A 25,114-nucleotide genomic window follows, 5' to 3' on the forward strand; every position below is an offset into this window, starting at 1 on the left:
AAAAAGAGTCTCGACCTCGAAACGTCACCACTCATTTTTTCCTGAGAAAAAACACTGATGAAGGGTTTTGAACCTGGTGCCTTTTCAATGTTACCCTGCACCAGTGGGGTGATTAGTACTGGTGATTAATATGGGTGTCAGGGGTTATGGGGAAAAGGCAGGAGAATGGGGTTGAAAGGGAAAGATAGATCAGCCATGATTGAATGGGGGAGTAGACTTCATGGGCCGAATGGCCTAATCTTCCCCCTATCACTTATGAACACAAACTTATGAACAAATACATATGATATTGTGAAGGCATTATGCATTTGTTCAAATACAATATATTGCATTGCAAAGCAAGACAATATTTGCATTTGAACAATATTTTACGTGACCTCAAAATGCCGCAAGTAACTTAATCAGTTATGTAACATTTCAGTCGAATCTCAGAATAAATGGTGTAATGCAACCATAGGCAGGAAAAGCTTTTGTGCAAATCTGGATGTTTTGTAAGTGGAATGTATAGCAAATTAATTGTAAGTCATACATTCATAAAATGACAACGGAAGTTTCAACTATTTCACAGTAGCAAGTACTTCCAATTGTCTTAAATGGATGCAGTATTCCAGTTATAATTTTCATTATATATTCTATGTTGCAGTTTGGGTCTTTTGTTGGAAGAAGTGAAGTCTAGAAATGAAGATGCTGTAAACCTTATTGTATAACTTGTGACTTTTGAAAGTCTTCACTGTAAGAAAGTGTCTTCATCATTCACATTAATAGCAATAGGATTCCCAGTAATGTTCTGCCTGTTCACGTACATCCTAGATGCTATGGAGCTGTTGCATTCCTGAGATCTTTTGCCCACGAGGGATATGTTTTGAGATCAAAGATTGGAATTGCCCACGTTGATATCGCGACCATCACGACCACAACGCCAATTAAATTAAGACCCAATCCTGCTTTTACCTGAGGAACAAAACACAAGTTAGAAGTGTGCTTCCATCTGGAGTTCCTTTCCTGGTACACGTGCAAAACTACGAGCAAACGTGGGCCCCGTATGGGAAGGACGTGCTGGCGCTGGAGAGGTTCCACAGGAGGTTTACGAGAATGATCCCAGGAATGAGTGGGTTAACATCCGATGAGTGTTTCTCGACACTGGGCCTCTACTCGCTGGAGTTCAGAAGGTGAGGGTGTACTTCTTTGATACTTACGGAATAGTGAAAGGCCTGGATAGAGCGGATGGGGAGAGGATGTTTCCACTAGTGCGAGAGTCTAGGACCAGAGGTCACAGCCTCAGAATTAAAGGACGTTCCTTTAGGAAGGAAATGAGTGTTGTAGCCATTTAGCTTAACTCAGTATGTTATAAGGATAACTTTACATTTTATCTGCCTGTAATTATGTGGGTGGGATTTATAACCTAGTCGGAGGCGTGTTTGCGGCTGGGATTCTCGAACCGACGCCCTAGTCGTTTTTAGTTTAGTTTGAAGAAGCATGGGGGAGTGGTCACGGCTTTCAACCATGCACGAGTTTAAACATGCACAAGTTGGACTACGAGTAAGATCAAAATGTACTTAAACAAGAAGAAGTTTGGATGAATATCTTACTGTTTTTACTATGACAATAAAGAAACTATTAACCAAGAGACTGTGTTTTGAAGATTTATCTTTAGGTCAGGGGGTGGTGAATCTGTGGAATTCATTGCCATAGAAGGCCGTGGAGGCCAAGTCAATGGATACTTTTAAGGCAGAGTGGGTGCCTGGAACACACTTGTCTCCAGCAATGGTGGTGGAGGCAGATACAATGATGGTGTTTAAGAAGCTTTTAGACAGGCACATGGATAGGCATGGACGGGAGGGTATGGATCATGTGCAGGCAGATGTGATTAGTTTATCCTGGCATCACGTTCAACACAGACATTGTGGGCTAAAGGTCCCCCCGTTCCTGCGTCCTACTGTTGTGTGCTCTATGTAATGTTTGGTGTCAGGCAGCTAATTTATTTATTCATGTTGTCCTTCTCTACATCGCTTCTGAAAGTACTGACTGCCATGCTGTAGAACAAATTGTTCAGGATCTTACAGCCTCTTTATACTGGCATTTCCCCCCCACCTCATTGCTCACAGTCAAAGGTTACATCTCCGCTTGAGCCAAGACCACAAGCAGAATCTTCAACTACCTTAGTCCTCTGTCTCTTAGGTTCTTCCCCGAACCCACCCTCATCGATGCATCAACACGTCTCAAAGACCTGTTCAACACCTACTTCACAGACTCTGTCCATCTGCCCAAAGCATTTCTCAACATCTCCCGGAAAGCCACGTACAGCTTTGCGAAAGACTTGGGCAGCTGACAACCCAGCGGAATATATATTAATTTCTCTAATTGCAAGTAAGCCTTGCATCCCCTCTCTCTCCGGCCCTCCCCCACCCTAGTCATCGTACTAGTTTCACTGTCGTCCTGGTGAGTTCACTGTCTGCACCACTCGTTATCACCTATCCCACAGCCAACAATGGACCATTGTGGGCTCCACCTCTGCTTGATCATAGTTGCTTTTTGCATATCTTTCATTCATTTTTTCTATGTATCTTCTATATCTCTCATTTCCCTTTGCATCGACCTATTCCTTTTCTCCAGAAATGATGCCTGACCCGCTGGGTTACTCCAGCTTTTTGAGGCTATCTTTTGCGAAACACTTCTGTGTTTAAAAGGATCTCAATAATTGCTGTAATAAATGAAAATGCCAGCTGTAATGGCAAGGATAAGTGTCGTACTAAGACGTGACTCAAAATGATCATTCAAAATTACAATTATGATTTCTATTTAAAACAGTGTGACATATTGTTCGAAGTAAATGTACATTTCAAGATAAAACCCAACCTAAAATCACTGACATTCACCAGGATCCAATTAAAATTCTAGAGAATTACTTCCCTGCTGTGCATTATTGATAGTTCATTTTAGAATCATTGCATTTCTACCAGGCTTAGCATACAGAGTGTTTTTCGAGGGCGGCACGGTGACGCAGAGTAGAGTTGTTGCCTTACAGCGCCAAAGTCCCGGGTTCAATCCCGACTTATAGTGCAGTCTGTACGGAGTTTGTACGTTCTCCCCGTGACCTGCGTGGGTTTTGCTCCGAGATCTTCGGTTTCCTCCCACACTCCAAAGACGTACAGGTTTGTAGGTAAATTGGCTTGATATAAATGTAAATTGTCCCCAGTGTGTGTAGGATAGTGTTAATGTGCGGGGATCGCTGGTCGGCGCGGACTGGGTGGGCGGAAGGGCCTGTTTCCGCACTGTATCTCTAAACTAGACTACAGGGTCAAAAATGGCCATGGAGTGAATAATGCATTTGGATGTCTGAGATGGAACAATGATCAGTATTCCTTCTCAAGGAAGTTATATCCTATAATGAAAGCACCATAAATATACTTAGTTTTAGCGAAACAGCGTGGAAACAGGCCCTTCGGCCCTCTGAGTCAGCGCTAACCAGCGATCACCGTATGCTAGCACTAAACCACACACAGGACAATTCACAGAAGCTAATTAACCTACAAACCTGCTTGTCTTTGGGATGTGGGAGGAAACCGGAACATGTATCTATACACTGTAAGGGTCCTTCGGCCCTTCAAGCCAGCACCACCATTCAATATGATCATGGCTGATCATCCAGAATCAGTACCCTGTTCCTGCTTTCTCTCCATATCCCATGATTCTGTTAGCCCTAAGAGCTATATCTAACTCATTCTTGAATACATCCAGTTAATTGGCTTCCACTGCCTTCTGTGGCAGAGAATTCCATACATTCACAACTCTCTGGGTGAAAAGGTTTTCCCTCATCTCGGTCCTAAATGGCCTACCCCTTATTCTTAAACTGTGATCCCTGGTTCTTGTCTCGCCCAACATGGGGACCCTGTTTCCTGCATCTAGTCTGTCCAATCCTTTAAGAATTTTATATGTTTCTATGAGATCTCCTCTCATCCATCTTTCTGTTGACTGGTTAGCCCACAATAATGATTTTTCACTGTACCTCGGCACATGTGACACTAAACTAAACTAAACGCACCCGGGGAAAACCCACGCCGCCACAGGGAGAAGGTACAAACCCCGTAGCAGCTCTACCCACTGCGTCACCGTGTTGCTATTGAAACATTTCTTTGCTCTGACTATTGCCAAGGCTCTGTTACTATGTGAACAAGAAGATGGAATGGATACGAGGAATTATAGAATCTTTTGCAAAGATTAGAAGACAGAAAATGATCTCAACAATCAGATTGGAGCTACCTTGGACGAACTTTGTGGTTACATGGTCTGTTGCATATTTGAGCTCTGGGAATGATGGCACATTCTAAGCCGCCCTAAAGTAAACTAATCGCTGAAGCTGCAAAAGTAAGCACCACAGTGCCGGTATTAAAATTAATTTATTTCGTTACTTCGCAACAGCCTTCATTTGAGCTGCAGACTCATTTAGTTTAGTTTAGAGATACAGCACAGAAACAGGCCTTTTGGTCCACCGAGTCCGCGCCGACCTGCGATCCCCGCACATTAGCACTATCCTACACACACACAAACTAGGGACAATTTTTTACAATTATACAAATTTTGGCGCCGTTTAGAGGGGGCGGGTTTAAAACGCGATTTTCCCTAGGCTGTTCAAATCGAGGTTTTTCAGCCTAGTTAATTATTAACGACAAATCGCTGGAAGATTCCCTCGCTTGAGCTATTATTAGTTTTAAGGGCGTTATTTAATTGTTATAGTAGGTTAAAAATTAACCTCTAAACCCCCGACCGCCGACAACGGGCCAGATTTCATACAGGGGAAAACGGAAGGTAGGCTGTTTATTTTTACGTTAAAAAGGGCTTCTTAAGATCCCTTTATACAAAGTTTAATGTTGCGAGTAGCTAATTTTGGGCCCATTATATCCCGCAGTATTTTTCTGGGCATTTGAGGGCACAAATCTACCGCAATGTGAACGTTCTAAACCAGCGCGTTCACAGGATCCCACTAGAAAGCTGATTTAAATGGACTTTAATTTACAGCAATTAAACACTAAATTCCTTCCATTTGGCCTATAAATGAATGTAAATGAGATTTAAAAATCATGTTTTATTGTGAATTATTTGTGAATATTATTTGGACACTTTGGCTATTTAAAAATGTTAATCATTTATTAAGAAATGGATAGATGTTTAGATCTAGTAACTGAAGTTTGGAATTAGCTACAATTGGGTAACTAACTAATTATATGCTTTAATTTCAGGTCATCCAAGTAAGATTATTTTATATTTGTTTCAGAATGCTTCAATCTATGATAACTGAAAATTTCATTCAGTTCTCTTAATTTTTAAGAAAGTTATGGGCTTTTGACTGTCCACGATCACAGCTTTTTTGTTATGTCCATAGAAAATCAATAGGGAACAAGATGCTAATTTCCGAGTATGAAAATGGCCATAACTTTTTAAATAATTGAGATATGAAAGTGAATTAGTGCTTTATCTTATGGGATAAATTGGGATAAATTGCAGACTTGATTTTTAAAATCTCAAAATGTTGTAATATTGCTACATATATATGCATATACACACCCACACACACATACACACACATACACACACATACGTATATTATGTTATTCGTTTATATAGGTCATATGTGTATGTTATATATTATGTACATATACATATATCACAAATGCTGCTCAGAGTTATATATGTACCTTTATCAGTGCCAAGTTAAATAACATTAATGGATGATGTTATTCAAGGAAATGCTGTCACGAGTATCATAGACTTACCATGTCCATAACTGTAAGATGGCCGTATCCAAAGACTATAGCATTTGGAGGATTGGACACGGGCAGGAGGAATGCAAATGAAGTGCAAAGAGTTGAGGGTATTAATAAATAAAGTGGATTTACATGAATGGCTTCAGACTGTAAGACAAAACAAAGAAAAAGATTATTTTGTCACAGCTAAAGAAATTAAACATGTTATTATGTAAAATGGAGACACCAGGAACTGCAGATGCTGTTTGACACATAGTGCTGGAGTAGCTCAGCAGGTCAGGCAGCATCTCTGGAGAACATGGTTTGGTGACATTTCGGATTGGCACTCTTCTTCAGACTGATGTGGTCATACCACCTATCACTTGCCAGAATTTCTCCGGCCCCACCACTCTTTCAGCCTTCTGCCCACCTGCAGTCCACCGGTTACAATGGGCAAATGTTTTCCTTAAGTATTCTTATATTCACCATTGCCTGGGGAGTATTTCTTTGTTGAAAAGTTTTAAATTCTTAAGATGTAAGGGTGGCAAGGTGGTGCAGCGGTAGAGTTGCTCGCTTACAACGCCAGGTTTGATCCCGACTATGGGTGCTATCGGCACAGAGTTTGTACGTTCTCCCCGTGACCTGCGTGGGTTTCCTTCAAGCACTTTGTTTTCCTCCCACATTCCAAAGACGCACAGGGCTGTGGGTTAATTGGCTTGGTATACATGTAAATTGTTCCTAGTGTGTATAGGATAGTGTTAATGTACGGGGACCGCTGGTCGGCGCGGACTCGGTGGGTCGAAGGGCCTGTTTCCACACTGTTTATCCCTAAACTAAACTAAACTATGGTCAGTCCGAAGAAGGGTCCCGATCTGAAACATCACCTATCCATGTTCTCCATAGATACTGCTTGCCTGCCGAGTTACTCCAGCACTATGTGTTGTTTTTTATCATTATGTAAATGTAGTTAAGAATGAAACCATGAGACGCTTGCTTTGCGAGATCGCAATTGTAAATACGATTTGTTTGTGAAAACTATTAGCCAGCGGCCTTTTTCTCAGAATTATTCATTGCACTAGTTAAAAATTCACAGACACTGGAGAAATGTAACAGTGGTTGCTGCTGACATCAAAGAGAGCTCAGCACAATATTGCAGCAATCCTATCGTGAAAACCTCCCATTTTCACATGCCTGCTGTTGTCAGGTGTCAGTTCAAAGAGCTCCTTCCTGTCCTGTAGCTCTGATCTCATCTAACTCACTTAGCAACCAGTCTTTAAACTTTAATTTAGACTTTAGTGATACTGCGCAGAAACAGGCCCTTCGGCCCACTGAGTCCGCGCTGACCAGCGATCACCTCGTACACTAACCTACACACACACACTAGTGCCAATATTTACAACTTACCGAAGCCAATTAACCTACAAACCCGCACGTCTTTGGAGTGTTGGAAGAAACCGAAGATCTCGGAGAAAACCCACACGGGTCACGGGGAGAACGTGCAAACTCCGTACAGACAGCACCCGTCGTCAGGATCTCTGGTGCTGTAAGGCAGCAACTCTACTGCTGCCCTGCCATTGACAGTCATGTTCAAAAAATTCTCAGGCCATGTATCCAGAAACGAAAAGCATAATTTGAAATGAACTCCTGCACATTGAATAAAATACTGAATAAAGACTGCAACCTACAAATGTATGAAGAACATAGAACAGTACATCACAAGAACCTTGCAAGTCTTGCAAGTGATAGGTGGATGCAGATGAAGGGTTGGAGGGGAGGGATGGGTTGATAGGCAGATGGTTGTTCAAGGGCTAGAGATGAAAAGACAAAAAATGTGAGGTAAGAGGTGTGAATGGTGGAAGGAATACAGTGGATGGGGACTGGAGAGCAGGGGAATGAAAGGGGGTGGGGGAGGGAGAAATAGGTGCAAATCCCTATGTGGCACAGGGAAGAGGGGAGAAAATGGAGGGTGGGGAGAAAGCGGGGGAGGGATGGGGAGAAAGGGGGGAAGTTTTACCATATAGCTCAACATCCTTTTCAAGTGAAAAAAAATCAACATTTCTCTGTATCAGGTTAGATGCAGGAAAGATGGTCCCCCTGATGGGGGGGGGGGGTCCAGAATCAGGGGTCACAGTTTAAGAATAAGGTGTAGATCATTTAGGACAGGGATGAGGAAACACTTTTTTTACACAGAGAGTTGTGAATCAGTGGAATTCTCTGCCACAGAAGGCAGCGGAGGCCAATTCATTGGATGTTTTCAAGAGAGAGTTAGATTTAGCTCTTGGGTCTAACGGAATCAAGGGATATGGGGAGAAAGCAGGAATGGGGTTTATGATATTGAATGGCGGCGCTGGTTCGAATTTTCTATGTTTCTATGTATCCTTATTCTCCTCTGAGACCTCTCCCATCCATTCTTCACTGAATGGCATATAGTCACCATGACCGGATAGAGAATGCATGGAATGGGATACTCACCAAGGCAATTAGAATTGGAAGGAAGATTGTGATCGTGGCCGGGTTACTTGCAACCTCTGTGACACTTGTCACAATCAGACAGGACACCAGTACGATAAGCCATGGGGGCAGACTGCCAAGAGGTTCCAATTTGCCTCCCACCCATAAAGAAAGCCCAGATACCTGGAGGACAACACAAGCATACAGTACGTTACTTATGCTCGACTTAATCAGATTTGGAATCGCTTCTACATTAGATTTACAGTATTTTTTAGCATTGGGCAGTCACGGTGGAGCAGCGGTAGAGTTGCTGCCTTACAGCAAAATGCAGCACCAGAGACCCGGGTTCGATCCCGACTAGGGGTGCTGCCTGAATGGAGTTTGTACGTTCTCCCCGTGATCTACGTGGGTTTTCCCTGAGATCTTCGGTTTCCTCCCACACTCCAAAGACGTACAGGTTTGTAGGTTAATTGGCTTGATAAAAATGTAAAATTGTCCCAAGTTGGTGATATGCTGAGTACTGCCCTGCCAACTACAAAATTCAGAAGGTTCAAGTATAACAAGAGAGCTAGTCCTCGCCCACAATCAGCCTCATAGGAGACATTTGAACTACCTTTAATCGGACTGCATCTTCCACTAAACATTATTCCCTTTATCCTTTAGATTAGTTCAGAGATACAGCGCAGAAACAGACCCTTCAGCCCACCGAATCTGCGCCGACCAACTATCCCCAAACATTAACACCATCCTACACACACGCCTGAGGGACAATTTACACATTTACAAAGCCAATCAACCTGCAAACCTGTACGTCTTTGGAGTGTGCCAGGAAACCTCCCCGTGACCCAGAGAAAACCCCTGCGGTCACGGGGAGAACATACAAACTCCGTACAGACAGCATCGGTAGTCAAAATCGAACCTGAGTCTTTGGCGCTGTAAGGCAACAACTCTACCACTATATTACTGTACCACGTCTGAAGAAGGGTCTCGACCCAAAACGTCAATCATTCCTTCTCTCCAGAAACGCAGCCTGTCCCGCTGAGTTACTCCAGCATTTTGTGTCTACCTTCCATTTAAATCAGCATCTGCAGTTCTTTCCTACACATTGTGTCAACTCTGCCACTGCGCCACCATGCTGCACTAATAGCTCACCTGAACCTCCCGATGTGCTACATTCTGCTGGAGTTTAGTTTAGCTTAATTTAGTCCAGAGATAGTTTACTCTTGTGAAGTTTTCTCTCATTCCTTGGTGAATGGAAATGTACACATGCGACAGGCTACGTTACCTCAGAACCCTTTGCCAGGGCAAAGCCGCCACCAACAAGTATTGATGTTTCCCAAGGCATGCATGACTGGAACTCTTTCCAAGTAATGAGTGCGGTGTACTCCTTCCCCCCTGTAACAGAAACAAAGTCAGGTAGCAAAAGATCCAGCAGAACCTTGCCAGCTCACTTTAAAGCCTGTAACAATTCTAAACCAAGACACACTCTTGCAGCCCATGTACTCTGACACACAGTTATTTTAACTTAAACATGTTTATATAAGTTATTCATATATGGCTTATATAAACATGTTTAACATAATAAGTGTATGTATATACACACACACACATATACTGTATATACACACGTATGTATATGTACAGATAGATAGATATGTACACACACACACACACACACACATATATGCCTTTATTTTGTCCACACATCTCACTGCCCCCTTTCCAACTACTCAATTAACATGGAACAGATCAATAACTCAGAGAGGGTCATAGCCTCAGAATTAAAGGACATTCTTTAAGGAAGGAGATGAGAAGACATTTATTTTGTCAGAGAGTGGTGAATTTGTGAAATTCTTTGCCACAGAAGTCTGTGGAGGCCAAGTCAGTGGATATTTTTAAGGCAGAGATAGATAGTTTCTTGATTAGTGCAGGTGTCAGAAGTTATGGGAAGAAGACATGAGGATGGAGTTAGGAGGGAGAGATAGATCAGCCATGATTGAATGGTGGAGTAGACTTGATGGGCCAAATTCTACTCCTATTCCTTGTGACCTTACTTGGGTTATATTGATATTTAGTTGACCTTAGCTTAGTTTGGAGAAACAGCATGGAATCAAATCCTTCATCCCACTGAGTCCATGCCACCAATTGATCACTTGTTCACACTAGTTCTTCATTATCCCACTTTCCCACCTGCAAGCCCGCACGTCTTAGGGATGTGGGAGGAAACCAGAGCACCCAGAGTAAACTCACACAGTCACAGGGAGAATGTGCAAACTCTGCAGCGATAGCATCCGAGGTCAGGATCGAACCTGGGTCTTTATTGCTATTAGGCACCAACTATACCAATGTGCCTCACTTTTATAAAACAGGCCAATGTGTTTTTCTCCTGTACAGTGGGGATTGGATTGGTCAGCCAGTCTTTCTATTGCATCTCAATAAATATTACTGGATGGGGAACTAAAGACCAGAATATTGACGTGGAATTTTCACACAAAGGGTGGTGGGTGTACGGAACGAGCTGCCGGAGGAGGTGGTTGAGACAGGTACTATCGCAACATTCAAGAAGCAATTAGACAGGTACATGGATAGGACAGGTTTGGAGGGATATGGGCCAAAGGCAGGCAGGTGAGGCTGGTGTGGATGGGACATGTTGGTCGGTGTGGGCAAGTTGAGCCGAAGGTCCTGTTCCACACTGTGTGACTCTATGACTCAAATATTCTCCATAAACCAACAGTTCTATTAATTTCCATGGTCCTGGAGTCTCTTCAAGCTTCTTTATATGTAGCAGGGCATTTGGGAATATTCTTCCAAATTAAATGAGGCCTTTATCTCCTTGCACCTCTAGCCAGTTAATATGAAGCATCAACATTGGGATTTTGTTGATCGGAGGTAACATATTGTATCAGGATTGTGACTATTTACAACAATTAATATGTAACCTTAATGCAGAGTTTCATGATGCATTCTCCTTCAGTCACCAACTCATCCACCTGGTTTTCGGAAGGTGTAACCCCATTTGTGACACTACCAACCTGTTCCAATTAAAGAGAAAATAAGATTTTTTTTTAACAATGAGATAAGAACTCAACTCTTTTTTATAACTGAAGCAGGATTCTCATCAGGCAAGATGAAAAATAGAATTCCTAGGAAGAGTGCGACGGTGGAATCCGTGGCAAAGCCTTTGTACCTGCAAAGGAAAAGTTTACGTTCAAGTCACATTGGTATTTTCTACTTTTAGTTTTGAGACACAGCGCGAATACAGGCCCTTCAGCCCATCGAGTCTGCACCGACCAGCGATCCCCACACATTAATGGTATCGTACGCATACTAGGGACAATTTACACTTCTCCCAAGCCAATTAACCTACAAACCTGTACATCATTGAAGTGTGGGAGGAAACCAAAGATCTCGGAGAATATCCACGCGGTCACGGGGAGAACGTACAGGCGGCACCCGTAGTCAGGATCGAACCTGGGTCTCTGGCACTGCAAGCGCTGTAAGGCAGCAACTCTACAGCTGTACCACCGTGGCCCAAAAGATTATTCCGCCTCAATCAATAGTCACATTTATATTTCTTAGCTTGGTATAACATAAAGCAGATGTGAAGAAAAAAAGTGAGGATTGCTTGATTCTGACTGAAATTACACAACCATGTAAGCTATGGCCAATTGTAATTCAGCGGGCAGTCATTTTGACTCTGTGTTAGAGGGGTGCTGACTCTTTGCATGCTCTTCCCAGGGAAGGGCCTACTGCCATTTGAAACAGTTGCTCCACTCTTCAAAGTCTCTTTTCTACTTGCAAGTACAGAACTATATTCTGCACTCTGTGCCTTTCCCTTTGCTCTATCTATTGTACTTGAGTTTGATCAGATTGTATCTATGTATGATATGTCTGAACGGTTTGGAAGGGTGCAAAACCAAGCTCTGCACTATAAGTCGGTATATCAAGTTCAAGTTCACATTTATTGTCACATGCACCAATTAAGGTACAGTGATATTTGAGTTACCATACAGCCATACAATTAAAAGAACACAATACACAATAGAATTTAACATGAACACCCATCACAGTGGAATCAGCATTCTTCACTGTGATATCAGGAAGGCAATAACGTTTCAGTCATCTCCCTCCTTTCTTCAGCCGTGGTCGGGGCCTTGAACCCTCCGCACCGCGAGGGGGGCGAAAATGCGACATGGAAAAAAGTCGGATCTCCGTCGAGGTTCCATGGAGGTCCTAGAGACCCTAGGTTTTTGCTTTCAAATCGTTTAATCAGAAAATCTCCTTGCAGCCAAACCACAGATCATTGCTGCAAGAGAAAAAGCTACTTCCCTACAAATAGAGCCTTAGACTTAGACTTAAATTAGACAAATGCATTTCGTTGTCTAATGCATTTCGTTGTCTCTGTACTGTACACTGACAATGACAATTAAAATTGAATCTGAATCTGAATCTGAAGTTGGATGTAATATCTAGAATTTGGCCGTCTCCTCATCTTAACATTATTACATGGGAAGACCACCAGTCCTGAAGCTATCAAGATGGAGGCGTTAAATTACATTGCGTATACAATGCAGCTTGGTATGCACTGCGCTTACTTCTCCATGTTAAAATTAATTGATTAGTACGGATGTCAGGGATTATGCGTAGAAAGCAGGAAAACGCGATTAAAAGATAGATCAGCCATGCTCGAATGGTGGAGTAGACTTGATGGGCTGAATGTCCTAATTCTGCTCCTATCATTGATGAACATATGAATTCCTTATACAAGAGATCAAAAGTTTTAGAATTTTAAGCAAAGCCACACTTTTTCATCGTTTCTATTCCAATGCAACGTGAACGATGAGATTTGATCTCAAATTCAGAAAGGTGTTTATTTGCTTTCACTTACTGTGGAAATAGATTGGACCATCCGGGGAAGAATCCTGGATTCCGTGTAAACCACAACAAAGCCATGGAGCAAAAGATGGTGAGGGTGACAATCTCCTGATACCTGGGAGACAAGAAAGGTTTACAGTCGTCGTAGCATAAATCTTAATCATAATCATACTTTATTAGCCAAATATGTTTTGCAACATACGAGGAATTTAATTTGCCATACAGTTATACCAATAAAAAGCAACAAGACACACAAAATACATTTTAACATAAACATCCACCACAGTGACTCCTCCATATTCCTCACTGTGATGGAAGGCAAAAAAAAAGTTCAATCTCTTCCCTTCTTTGTTCACCCGTGGTCGGGGACCTTGAGCCTTCTGTTGATGGTGCGATCTTGGCTCCCGTAGCAGGCAATCGGGCCCTCTGCATCGGAGCGATCAAGCTCCTGAAGCGGGGGGATCTCAGCGCCCCACGCCGCACGATTGGACCCCGGGTTGGGGCTGGTCGAACCTTCTGCATCGTTGGAGCTTCCGGGCTCGGTCTCTACCCGAGATTGCGAGCTCCGCGATGTTGAAATCCGCAGGCCGCGGGTTGGAGCCTCGATCCCAGGCAAGGGATCGGCTCCGATGGTAAGCATGGCAGCATATTCAAGCATAACTCAGTTATCTCAACATGGATGGTTTGAGGATGGTTCAGCTTCCTCGATACAGCAGAACATTCAAGGATGATTCATGAAATGTGCAACAAAGAATTCACAGTAGCTTTCTGTGAGGCTGAAGAGAAAATGACCAGAGACATGGCCCCGGGAGGTAGACTGAGAGATGAAGGAGGGTCTCCACCCACAACGTCACCTATTCTGTCTGTCCCATTGTTACTCCACCATTTTGTGTCTATTTTCGGCTTAAACCAGCATCTGAGAGATGGGATGAGTTGAGACAATGATAGAGGGGGTTTTCTTTTTACCAGCAAGTTCCTTCACCAACACCATGTTTAGGATAGTGTTAATGTGCGGGGATCGCTGGTCAGTTCGGACTTGGTGGACCAAAGGGCCTGTTTCCGCACTATATCTCTAAACCTCAACTAAACTAAACACTTCACTCTGGTCTCTGTAACCTACCTTACGACAGATAGCGCAATGGGGCGACAGATGGCACAATGGGCTAAGTGTTCGGCTGGCAACCGGAAGGTAGCCGGTTCGAATCCCGCTTGGAGTGCATACTGTCGTTGTGTCCTTGGGCAAGACACTTCACCCACCTTTGCCTGTGTGTGAATGTGTGTGAATGTGTGTGAGTGATTGGTGGTGGTCGGAGGGGCCGTAGGCGCAGATTGGCAGCCACGCTTCCGTCAGTCTGCCCCAGGGCAGCTGTGGCTACAGAAGTAGCTTACCACCACCGAGTGTGACTGAGGAGTGAATGAATAATGCGATGTAAAGCGCCTCGAGTATTAGAAAGGCGCTATATAAATCCCATCCATCATTATTATTATTACCTGAAGCATTCTGAGCCCACAAATATTCCTCATCCCTTTAATCACCTGCAGTCTTGATTAGTTCCTTCGGTTAGTCTCTGAGTTTTCAACCCGCTAAGTTACTCCAGCACTTTGTGTCCTTTTGTGCAAACCAGCAGCTGCAGTTCCTGATTTCCACAAATTACTTTCACATAGCTTTCCTGTTTTCCTATCACATCAAAGAAGGCTATTTAGACCTTTGAGTTTCTACTATCAGAGCGATTCCATCCATTCCATTCCCCCACTTATTTCCCTGTTTTCCTCACAGACGCAGCAAATATTTATCCAGAGAACTGCTGATGTTGCAATCTTCATAAGTGATAGGAGCAGAATTAGGCCATTCAGGCCATCAAGTCAAGTCCACCATTCAATCATGGCTGATCTATCTCTCCCTCTAAACCCAATTCTCCTGCCTTCTCCCCATAACCCCTGACACTTGTACTAATCAAGAATATATCTATCTCTGCCTTAAAATTATCCACTGTCTTGGCCTCCACAGCCTTCTGTGGCAATGATTTCCACTGATTCACCACCCTCTGACTAAAGAAATTCCTCCTCTTCTCCTTCCTAAAGGAACGCCCTATAAATTTTGAGGCTATGACCTTTGGTCCTAGACTCTCCCACTAGTAGGAAACATCCTCTCCACATCCACTCTACCCAGGCCTTGATGGAAGTTCCCTTTTAAATTAATCTGGTTAACCATTTTGAGCAAAACACAAAGAGCTGGAGAAGTTCAGGAGGTCGGCCAAAACCTGTGAAGGGAATGGACAGACGATGTTTAGGGCTTGGACCCTTCTTCAGACTGAAACATTGGATGATCTTCAAAATCTTCACTGCCAATATGAGGAATGAGGAAGATTTTCAATCTAGTCCATCTCATATAAGAACATCCAAATCTTCCTCTTCTATCCATAGATGCTGCCTCACCCGCTGAGTTACTCCAGTATTTTGAGACTACCTACAAGTCTTCATTGACGATATGAAAAGGGAATATTTTCAATCTAGCTTGGTTCTCAGTCTTCATACATGTATAGGTTTTATATCTTCGAACCTTCACGGACTATATTTTGCATCAGATCCTCTTTGACATTCATTGTGGCCTTCACTCCTCCCTGGTGTCTCCCACACCTTTAAGAAAGAGCCTGCCAGTGCTCCGCAACTCAGCTTCAATCAGAATTAAAGTACATTATGCAGGGCTGACAACATTGGGTGAGAGTTGAGAGATGAGTAATCTGAACCCACCTTACGACAATGTCTACGACAAGCTACTGTTGACCGTCGACACAATTCCTCGCGAATTGGGACATCCACTTACGACCACACCTGCGACAACCTCTGACAACACGGGCGACATTCCACGACAACCGAAGTCAACTTACATCCACCTGCGACAAGATACGACAAGCTACGACCCTGCCGGCGACAACCGAAGACGTCGCATCATAGTGACGTCACGTCACTAATTGTACTGCGTCAGGGCGGTGCTGAAATGAGAGAGTCTAAAGGGCCGGTCCCACGAGCATGCGACTGCATGCGGCAAGCGCGACCTAACGTGGTCGCTTGAGCCGTACGGCCTCGCGGGGCCGGTCCCACTTCGATCGCCGGAGCCTTATGGAGTTGTGCGGAGCTGGTCCCGACATCGCGCAGGGCTCCGAAAAACTGACAATGTTCAAAAATTCCGCGCGGTAACGGCCTGCTGGCCCGCAGCCGCCTCGACGCCGTACGCACCGCCTCGAAGGGCATATGCAGCGTCTCGACGCCGGACGCAGCGTCTTGACGCCGTACGTCACGCGCGAACTTCCCGCGGACTTCGCTCGAACTTCACGTCACTCACTCAACCTCCGCGCGGCCCCCACTTCCGGTTTGGTGGCGCTTGCCGCATGCAGTCGCATGCTCGTGGGATAGGCCCATCATGCTCAATGCGTGAGAGTTAGCAGCGCTGTATTATGGGTTAGTGCATACACATATGCGCATGGATTTTACATCGTTTTGAAGGCCACATCCATCTGCAGTCAAATCCAAGACCTATATTTCCCTTCCTTCTATTGAGGTCCTGTTTGCTCCTTCATAACCTCACAACTTTCAGAATTCCTCTCAGCCTATGATATGAAGTATAAACCTACTGCACGTGTTAAAATAAATCTTCTCCATAACCAGCTCTAGTGATGGCCTCTGTTCCTTTATTTTATATTGAATTATCAGGCAACTGAACCGTCCTCTCACCAGCTAGAGAGGGGTCCTGACCTCCCATCTACCTCATTGGAGACCCTCGGCCTATCTTTAATCGGACTTTACTGGGCATTATCTTGCACTAAACGTGATACCCTCCATCCTGTATCTGTATACTGTGTAGGAAGGAACTGCAGATGCTGGTTTATACTGAAGATAGACACAGAAAGCTGGAGTAACTCAGCAGGTCAGACATCATCTGTACACTGTATACAGCTGTCTGTATACTGTGGATGGATTGATCGTAATTATGTATAGTCTTTTCGCTGACTGGATAGTATGCAACAAAAAGCTTTTCACTGTACCTCGGTATACATGCCAATAATAAACTTAACTGAACTAAACTCAACTAACTGTGCAAAACTTTTGAAGAACATCAGTATTGGTAGAGGGAAATGGGTAACAAATGATGATAGATGTGAGAAATAAAGCACGCCATACTATGCATAAAACCATGCCTGCCAGAAACCTTTCTTGATCAAGATGAAAAACCCTTAATCAAAATGATCTCGCAGCTAAATAATCAAATTCTGCCGTAAGATCAAATAATGCTGGGTATACTCAGTACGTCTGGTTGGCTGTTTGAAGAGTTAAAGAGAGTTAATGTTTCAAGTTGACAGGCCGAGCAACATATAGGAATTAAACATTGGTTTATGTCACAGAGGGGTGAGCAGGGGGAGAGAATAAAGATAATGCTGGCACCAGTTCCTCAGTTCACCACATTGTATTCCTCTATGTCTTGTATGTCTCTAAACATACGTCCTTTTATTCTGAGCTGTGCCCTCTGGTCCTCGACTCTCCCACTAGTTTAGTTTAGCGATGCAGCGTGGAAACAGGCCCTTCGGCCCACTGAGTCCGCACCGACCAGCGATCCCCGCACATTAACACTACTCTACACACACGAGGGACATTTTTACATTTATACCGAGCCAATTAACCTGCAAACCTGTACGTCTTTGGAATGTGGGAGGATACCGAAGATCTCGGGCAAAACCCATGCATGTCACGGGGAGAACGTACAAACTCCATACGGACAAGCACCTGTAGTCAGGATCAAACCCGGGTCTCTAGCGCCGTAAGGCAGTAGCTCGGCCACTGCGCCACAGGGCCACCAAGAGCGAAGACATCCTCTCCACATTCACTCTACCCAGGCCTTTCACTATTCGGTAAGTTTCATTGAGGTCCCCCCTCATCATTCTAAATACGTTTCCTCTGCACTCTCAATCCCTCCCCTCTCTCTCTGCATCACAAAGCATTTAGTGTTCCTCATTCTGAGGAAAGATCATCAACCTGAAATGTTTTCCCCACAGATGCTGCCTGACTTGATGCGCATTTCCATATTTTTTGTTTTATTACTGTAATGTCACATAGATTTTCAACACATAATTTTCATGCAGATGTCCTTGGCTTATATGCTAATTTTTCTGTAGCAGTTTTAGATTTAAAGCATCTGTAGTCTTTTAGACTAGTTATGATGTCTTTGATTTCAAAAATTAATCACAATTACAAATGTTTAGTCGCTGAGCATAACTCATTTTCCAGTATACAGATTAATATAGATTGCCTTTTTGTAGGTTATTTACATGACAATTCTGTTTCTAGTGCAGATTGAACATTTCAGTGGCAGGCAAAACCAAGATTAATCATGGCGTTAGTTTAGTTTCATTTAGAGATACAGCGAGGAAACACAGAGACCGCACCGACCAGCAATTCCCGCCCACCTACACTCGCCAGGGACAATTTACATTTATACTAAGCCAATTAACCTACAAACCTGGACGCCTTTGGAGTGTGCGGGGAAACCGGAGATCTGGGAGAAAACCTATGTGGTCACGGGGAGAACGTACAAACTCCATACAGACAGCACCCGTAGTCAGGATCGAACCCGGGTCTCTGCCGCTGTAAGGCAGCAACTCTACCCTTGCACCACCGTGCCGCCCTATTATTTATTTGGTGATGAGCTTCTAAATAACACCCAAATGGAATGGAATCCAATTAGCATTGGTATACGCCCAATTATCTTTCTTAATGCTTCTGCAAGATATGCGATCTCACCAGTTATCGCTCTGTACCAATTTATGCAGAATGACGTCAAACTTTTGCTCCACCTTCACAAGAACCTGTCACTTTTGGCAAAACGGAAATGCAACTAAAACATCCTGGAAAATGTTAAAATTAAGTGATCATGGATCAACGTTACAATGGTAGACACAAAATGCAAGAGTAACTCAGCTGGACAGGCAGTATCTCTGGAGAGAAGGAATGGGTGAAGTTTCGGGTCGAGACCCTTCTTCAGACTGATGTCAGGGGAGTGGGCAGTACAGAGATGGTACAGTGGTATTTTATTTGTTGTCGCATGTACTGAGGCACAGTGAAATTCATTTTGTATACAGTTCAGTACAAGTATTACTCTATATAAGCATTTAGAAACAGGTGGATCGAGTGGTCACCAAAGGCCTAGCTTTGCATCTTAGTTGTTGTCGATCACAACAGCCAAAATAAATCAATCAAGCTCTTCCTAACTTTCCTCATTTCAGAAACATTGTTTATTTTATCAGTAATTAAATCAATTTATGTAAGATAAGTCTCACCCCATGGGTCCCAGTTTCTTGTATTCTTCTTCAATCAATTTTATTGATGCTTTTTCCCTGTTGCTTTTTTCTTTGCGGAATTCAAATGTCTTTGAAAAGCTGTTTTGTGTCAGAGAAAGTTAGACTTTATAATGTAGTAAGCTTGAAGTCACGTCAAACACAAACTAATGAACTACTGTCGGCAGCATTAAATGAATAATGCTCAGTGCACCCAAAAGACATTCAATCCTTTGCCCTTGGTGTTTGGTACAAGGGGAATGAAATTGTCCAATTACTCAAAAATACAACAGTTAAACGTTTAACATGCAAATGTAGAAAGAGTTGGACATTTTTAGTGGGTCAGTTAGAATCTGGTAGTTCTGACAAAAACTCAATGATTCCTTCACCATGGGTGCCACCTGATCTGTTGGGTATTTGACTATGACTCTGAGACAGTCTTCCTCCTTCAAGATGTTCCTTAAAACATAACCTTTTGAGCAAACCTTTGGTCAGTTGTCCTAATATATTAAGTGGCAGAAAGTCAATTTTAGTTCATCCGCACCTTTTGCATTGCTCACCTCATGTACACAGGTGCGTTGGTGGAGGAGTGAGTTAGAAAAGCCGACGTACTGGAGTTTGCTGCTGTAATTATTGCGAGGCTATTGGTAATTGCCATCATTATGCTGTGCAGTTGTCAACAGTTTGGGGATTTCGGTGCATCTGTTGTCTAACAGGAAGTTCCTAAATTGTCATCAGTTATCAGCAGGGCTGCTTCATTTATTGGCCTCTGTGTTTTCAGTTCTCAGTCTTGAATTAATGTACATTATTTTCTAACTAGCGCCATTGTCATTACTCCAACAGTCTGTGCCTTGTTGAAAATAGCACGAGGTTTTAATTGCACGCTTCACTATCACTGCCATTCACAAATAGCAGGTGAATGTAGTCAGATGTTAGGGGTTGTGTACATTCAGCTGATGGACCTATTTAAAACAATTGCAACTTCAACCAAGTGGTAACTTCCGTCTTATAAGCTGGGAAACAATGATTCAAATCATAGAATCCGGGGAACACTTGATTGGGAGATAATATTTTACCGAGAGAGTCATGATATTGTATTGGACTTTTTGCAAATTAGCACAGATCCAAATGATTAATTTTTAATTGAATTGAATCGAAAGATAGAGCATGGAAACAGGCCCTTCAGCGCACCGAGTCCACGCCAACCACCAATCACCCGTTCATACTAGTTCTATGTTATCCCACATTCACATCCACTCCCTACACACTAGAGGCAATTTACACAGGCCAATTAACCTACAAACTGGAGCATCTGAAGGAAACCCAAGTGGTTACAGGGAAGATGTGCAAACTCCACACGGACAGAACCCGAGGTCAGGGTTGAACCCGGGTCTCTGGCGCTGTGAGACAGCAGTTCTACCAGCAATGCCACAGTTTGAAACTGCTTAGATTCCATAGACTGGTAATTAATGTCAATAATCCACGTGGAAGATCATTGATTTGTGCTAATATTATGCTCCATGTGTGATTAGATTTTCCCCCTTCCTCGGACAATGTGTCAGGGGTTACGGGGGGGATGGCAGGAGAATGGGGTTGAGAGGGATAGATAGATCGGGCATGATTGAATGGCGGAGTAGACTTGATGGGCCGAATGGCCTAATTCTGCTCCTATCACTTATGAACATGAACTTTCTGTTTCTTTGCTCGATGCAGAGAAGAAATAGAAAGTTCGTGTTCATAGGTGATAGGCGCAGAATTAGGCCATTCGGCCCATCAAGTTTCTTCCTAGCTGTTATCAGGGAACAGAACCCTCCTACCACAACTAGAGCAATGTTCTGAACTACTATCTACCCCAATGGAAACCATCAGACTATCATTGATTCTAACTGCTAGAACTTATGAACACAAGAAACTAGGAGCAGATGTTACTTCTTTGGGAGTGACTGTGAAAATGACAACAGATTACTTACTTGAATCCAAAGTAAAGCACGTGCAGCCAGACCCAGGATAAAACCACAATGATCACAGTCATCGGGAAGACTAGTATGAACCAAGACCCAAAGTTTATACAGTGGCATTTGGGGTAGTGCCTAAGTGAGACATGATATTATTGAAAAAGTTGCTTATTCATTTCAAACAAAATTATATTCATCCTAACTGACTGAATAATGAAAGGCATAGATAGAGTGGATGTGGAAAGAATGTGTTCACTGGTGGGAGAGTCTAGGACCAGAGGTCATAGCCTCAGAATTCAAGGGCACAGAATTAAAGAGGTGAGGAGGAACTTCTGTAGTCAGAGGGTAGTTAATCTGTGGAACTAATTGCCACAGAGGGCTGTGGAGGCCAAGTCAGTGGATATTTTTAAGGCAGAGATAGACAAAGTCTTGATTAGAACGGGTGGCAAGGGTTATTGGCGGAGAAGGCAGGAAAATGGGATTAGGAGGCAGAGATCGGCCATGATTGAATGGCGGAGTAGACTCGATGGGCCGATTGGCCTAATTCTACTACAATAACCTGTGAATTTGTGACTCACTGGATTTGACTATTTCTGGTACAATTATAAAAAAAACAGACTTCAATACCATTTGCAGATAAAACAAATACATTAACAAAAACCAGAATATGGTAATTTACAGACAAAGATGAAAGAAATTAAGAGAATTAACATCTGATAATTTCTCACCAGCTAATAACCTGTTTAAGAAGGAACTGCAGATGTTGGAAAATCGAAGGTAGACAAAAATGTTGGAGAAACTCAACGGGTGCAGCAGCATCTATGGAGCGAAGGAAATAGGCAACGTTTCGGGCCCGAAACGTTGCCTATTTCCTTCGCTCCATAGATGCTGCTGCACCTGCTGAGTTTCTCCAACACTTTTGTCTCCCAGCTAATAACCTGTGAGCCAAGATTTTGGAAAAGGTTGGCTGTGGAGTTAACAACAAATACCGAAGATTATGGGGCAATCAGCATGTATGGTAACATCCGTGGAAGAAGAAACAGATTTAACATTTCATCAGGTTGGTCAAAAAATTCAACCTGAATTGTTAAACGTGTTCCTTTTTCCACAGATGCTGCCTGGTCCGTTGGGTGTTCCCAGCATTTTCTGTTTTTTTTTGTTAAATTTCAGATTTCCGCCATTCCAAATTATTTTTTTTAATGTTCGTTTACCCCAGAGATAATGCATGCATGGAGTCATAAAGTCTTACAGCATGGAAACAAGCCTTTTGGCTCAACTTGCCCACACCCACCCTATCTATTCCTCTCATGATATTGTACACCTCTATATGATCAATCCTCATCCTCCTGCACTCCAAGGAATAGAGTCCCAGCCTGTTCAACCTCATAGCTATGGCCCCCTCGAGTCCTGGAAACATCCTTGTGTATCTTCTCTGCACCCTTTCCAGCTTGACAACACCTTTCCTATAACATGGTGCCCAGAACTGAACACAATACTCTAAATGCAGCCTCGCCAATGTCTTTTACAGCTGCAGCATGACCTCCCAACTTCGTGTCTCAATACTTCAAAGCTCTGTTATCATCTTCCTAAATTCCATTGATCCTTGATTTTAAGTTAACATGTGTATAATTTTCGAAAAGAAGGCGAGAGAAAATGGAATTAAAGACCAGTTAACCTGATGTCAGGAGTTGGGAAAATGCTGTTCAGGGTCTTGCCATTTACCGTATCCTTTGCCCCCACCACATTACAGTACGCAGAGCAGACAGACTACTATTTCAATCCACTAACTGCATATTAATGAGTTTTACTCAACTTTAATAGGAAAGGAGACAGAATTCACTGGGCAAGTTCAATAAATATATATGAAATGCTGCGAAATACTCACATGTTGAATTCCTCAGCAAAAATAAGATTGGTGGAGGTGCCGGTGATTGTAGTTAATCCTCCGATAGTGGAAGAGTAAGCGACGCAGAGACAGATTCCTTTGCATAAGTTACTATCTTTCTCACTTTTATATTTGCTCACACTTTCTTTTGCAGCCTGTCGGAGAAAAAAAAATAACGCTCGAGAATCATTGGGAAATATTCTGATATATTTTACACTCCACGTGGCACCTGGATGTGGGAAGTCAGCAGGTCACAGTTTGTTCATTCATTCATTCATCATCGTTGAAAACATTAGCGGCTGGTTTCCAACGGGAACGGCGACGGACACACCACACATATCTGTCCTCCAGTTCCTGCAGACTTCCGCCGCTGGAAGTATAGGATTTTGATGTGTGTGTGTGTGCTTTATCATCAGTTCCAAGCACAGTTCCAAATACAATTGTTTTATGATTTACAAATTGCAATCATTTTTAATTTTTGTCAACAATCAGATAAATGCAGGGTGTGTTTTCGATTGAGGCACCAAAATAAGAGGAAGGATTCTGCAAAGAAGAAAGGCTGAAATACTGAAGTTGGACAAGATGGCGCCTAACGCAAGTTACTCCCTGCGCGCTGGTCCCAGACGTGGATCTGCAATCACTCATTACAATCGCTCCACTCTTTTAAACCCCTACTCCAACAGCAGCATTTCTTACTCACCAAACGCAAGTCCCTTTATCCTGTCTCTATACAATGAGGATGGTTTCATTGGAATCATGTATTATCTTTGGATTCTTTCTGACTTGTATTCTAAAACTAAACTACCCTGAAAATTCTCCATACCTGCAATTCCAGCCTTTATTGCTTTACAATTTTACCCTGCACCTTCGGGTATTTTTACTGTGTTTTCTATACATTATGTCAATGGGCCTGTTTTATGGATAGAACAGATGATCGAGAAGACAATGGTTTGCAGTAATTAAGTCCACTTCTTCTTCCATTAACATAACATTTGGAAGAGTGAGGCCCAGCGCAAATTGGAGGAACACCATCTCATATTTCGCTTGGGCACCTTACAACCCAGCGGTACAGACATTGACTTCTCTAACTTCAAGTAACCCTTGCTTTCCCTCTTTCTCCATCCCCTCCCCCTTCCCAGTTCTCTGACCAGTCTTACTGTCTCTGACTACATTTTATCTCTATTTGCTTTGTTGTTTCAACTTCTCCCAACTAACAATGATCTATTCTACATTTTCCTTGATCTCCATTCCCTTTGTCATGTTTTCACATCTTACACTTCCTCATCTGTACACTTACTTATCTATGTACCTCCCACTTTGCTGACATCAGTCTGAAGAAGGGTCTCGACCCGAAATGTCACCCATTCCTTCTCCAGAGATGCTGCCTGGCCCGTTGAGTTACTCAAGCATTTTGTCTCTATCTTCGATTTAAACCAGCATCTGCAGTTTTTTCCTACACACTTTAAAAAATGGAGCAGGGAAGGGTTCAGATCTGTGATGGGTTAGTTAAACCATGCTGGTGCAATGGTCAGAAGATCCCAAATGTCTTAAATGTTCTGCACTGGCGAGAAACTATAAAAACAGGCTTCTCTACTCTATTAGTACTGGAATTTGTACAAATTATAGGGGCACCGTGGCGCAGCAGTAGAGTTACTGCCTCACAGAGCCAGAGACCCAGGTTCGATCCCATCTACGAGTGCTGTCTGTACGGAGTTTGTACGTTCTCCCCGCGACCCGCATGGGTTTTCTCTGGGATCTCCCGCATCCTCCCACATTCCAAAGATGTACAGGTTTGAAGGCAAATTGACCCGTAAAAACTGTAAGTTTTTCCCACCAGTGTGTAAGATTGTGATAGTGTGCGAGGTGATCGCTAGTCAATGT

The 25,114-nt window shown here is 43.1% G+C and overlaps 1 protein-coding gene across 1 annotated transcript in view; it reads right to left on the minus strand.

Moving 5' to 3' along the window:
- Nucleotides 1-446: 446 nt before the first annotated feature.
- slc13a1 (solute carrier family 13 member 1) overlaps nucleotides 447-25,114 on the minus strand; it is a 37,261-nt gene continuing 12,593 nt past the window's right edge. The window contains exons 6-14 of the mRNA XM_033038372.1: nucleotides 23,234-23,388; nucleotides 21,364-21,483; nucleotides 19,397-19,495; nucleotides 13,081-13,182; nucleotides 11,295-11,379; nucleotides 9,478-9,579; nucleotides 8,214-8,375; nucleotides 5,772-5,909; nucleotides 447-951 (exon numbers count right to left, since the gene is read on the minus strand). Coding sequence (XP_032894263.1) covers nucleotides 814-951; nucleotides 5,772-5,909; nucleotides 8,214-8,375; nucleotides 9,478-9,579; nucleotides 11,295-11,379; nucleotides 13,081-13,182; nucleotides 19,397-19,495; nucleotides 21,364-21,483; nucleotides 23,234-23,388 — 1,101 coding nt within the window. The 3' untranslated portion in view covers nucleotides 447-813. The remainder of the gene's footprint in view (nucleotides 952-5,771; nucleotides 5,910-8,213; nucleotides 8,376-9,477; nucleotides 9,580-11,294; nucleotides 11,380-13,080; nucleotides 13,183-19,396; nucleotides 19,496-21,363; nucleotides 21,484-23,233; nucleotides 23,389-25,114) is intronic.

The sequence above is a fragment of the Amblyraja radiata genome, chromosome 19 (genome assembly GCF_010909765.2).
Source record: "Amblyraja radiata isolate CabotCenter1 chromosome 19, sAmbRad1.1.pri, whole genome shotgun sequence".
NCBI classification, from domain to species: Eukaryota; Metazoa; Chordata; class Chondrichthyes; order Rajiformes; family Rajidae; genus Amblyraja; species Amblyraja radiata.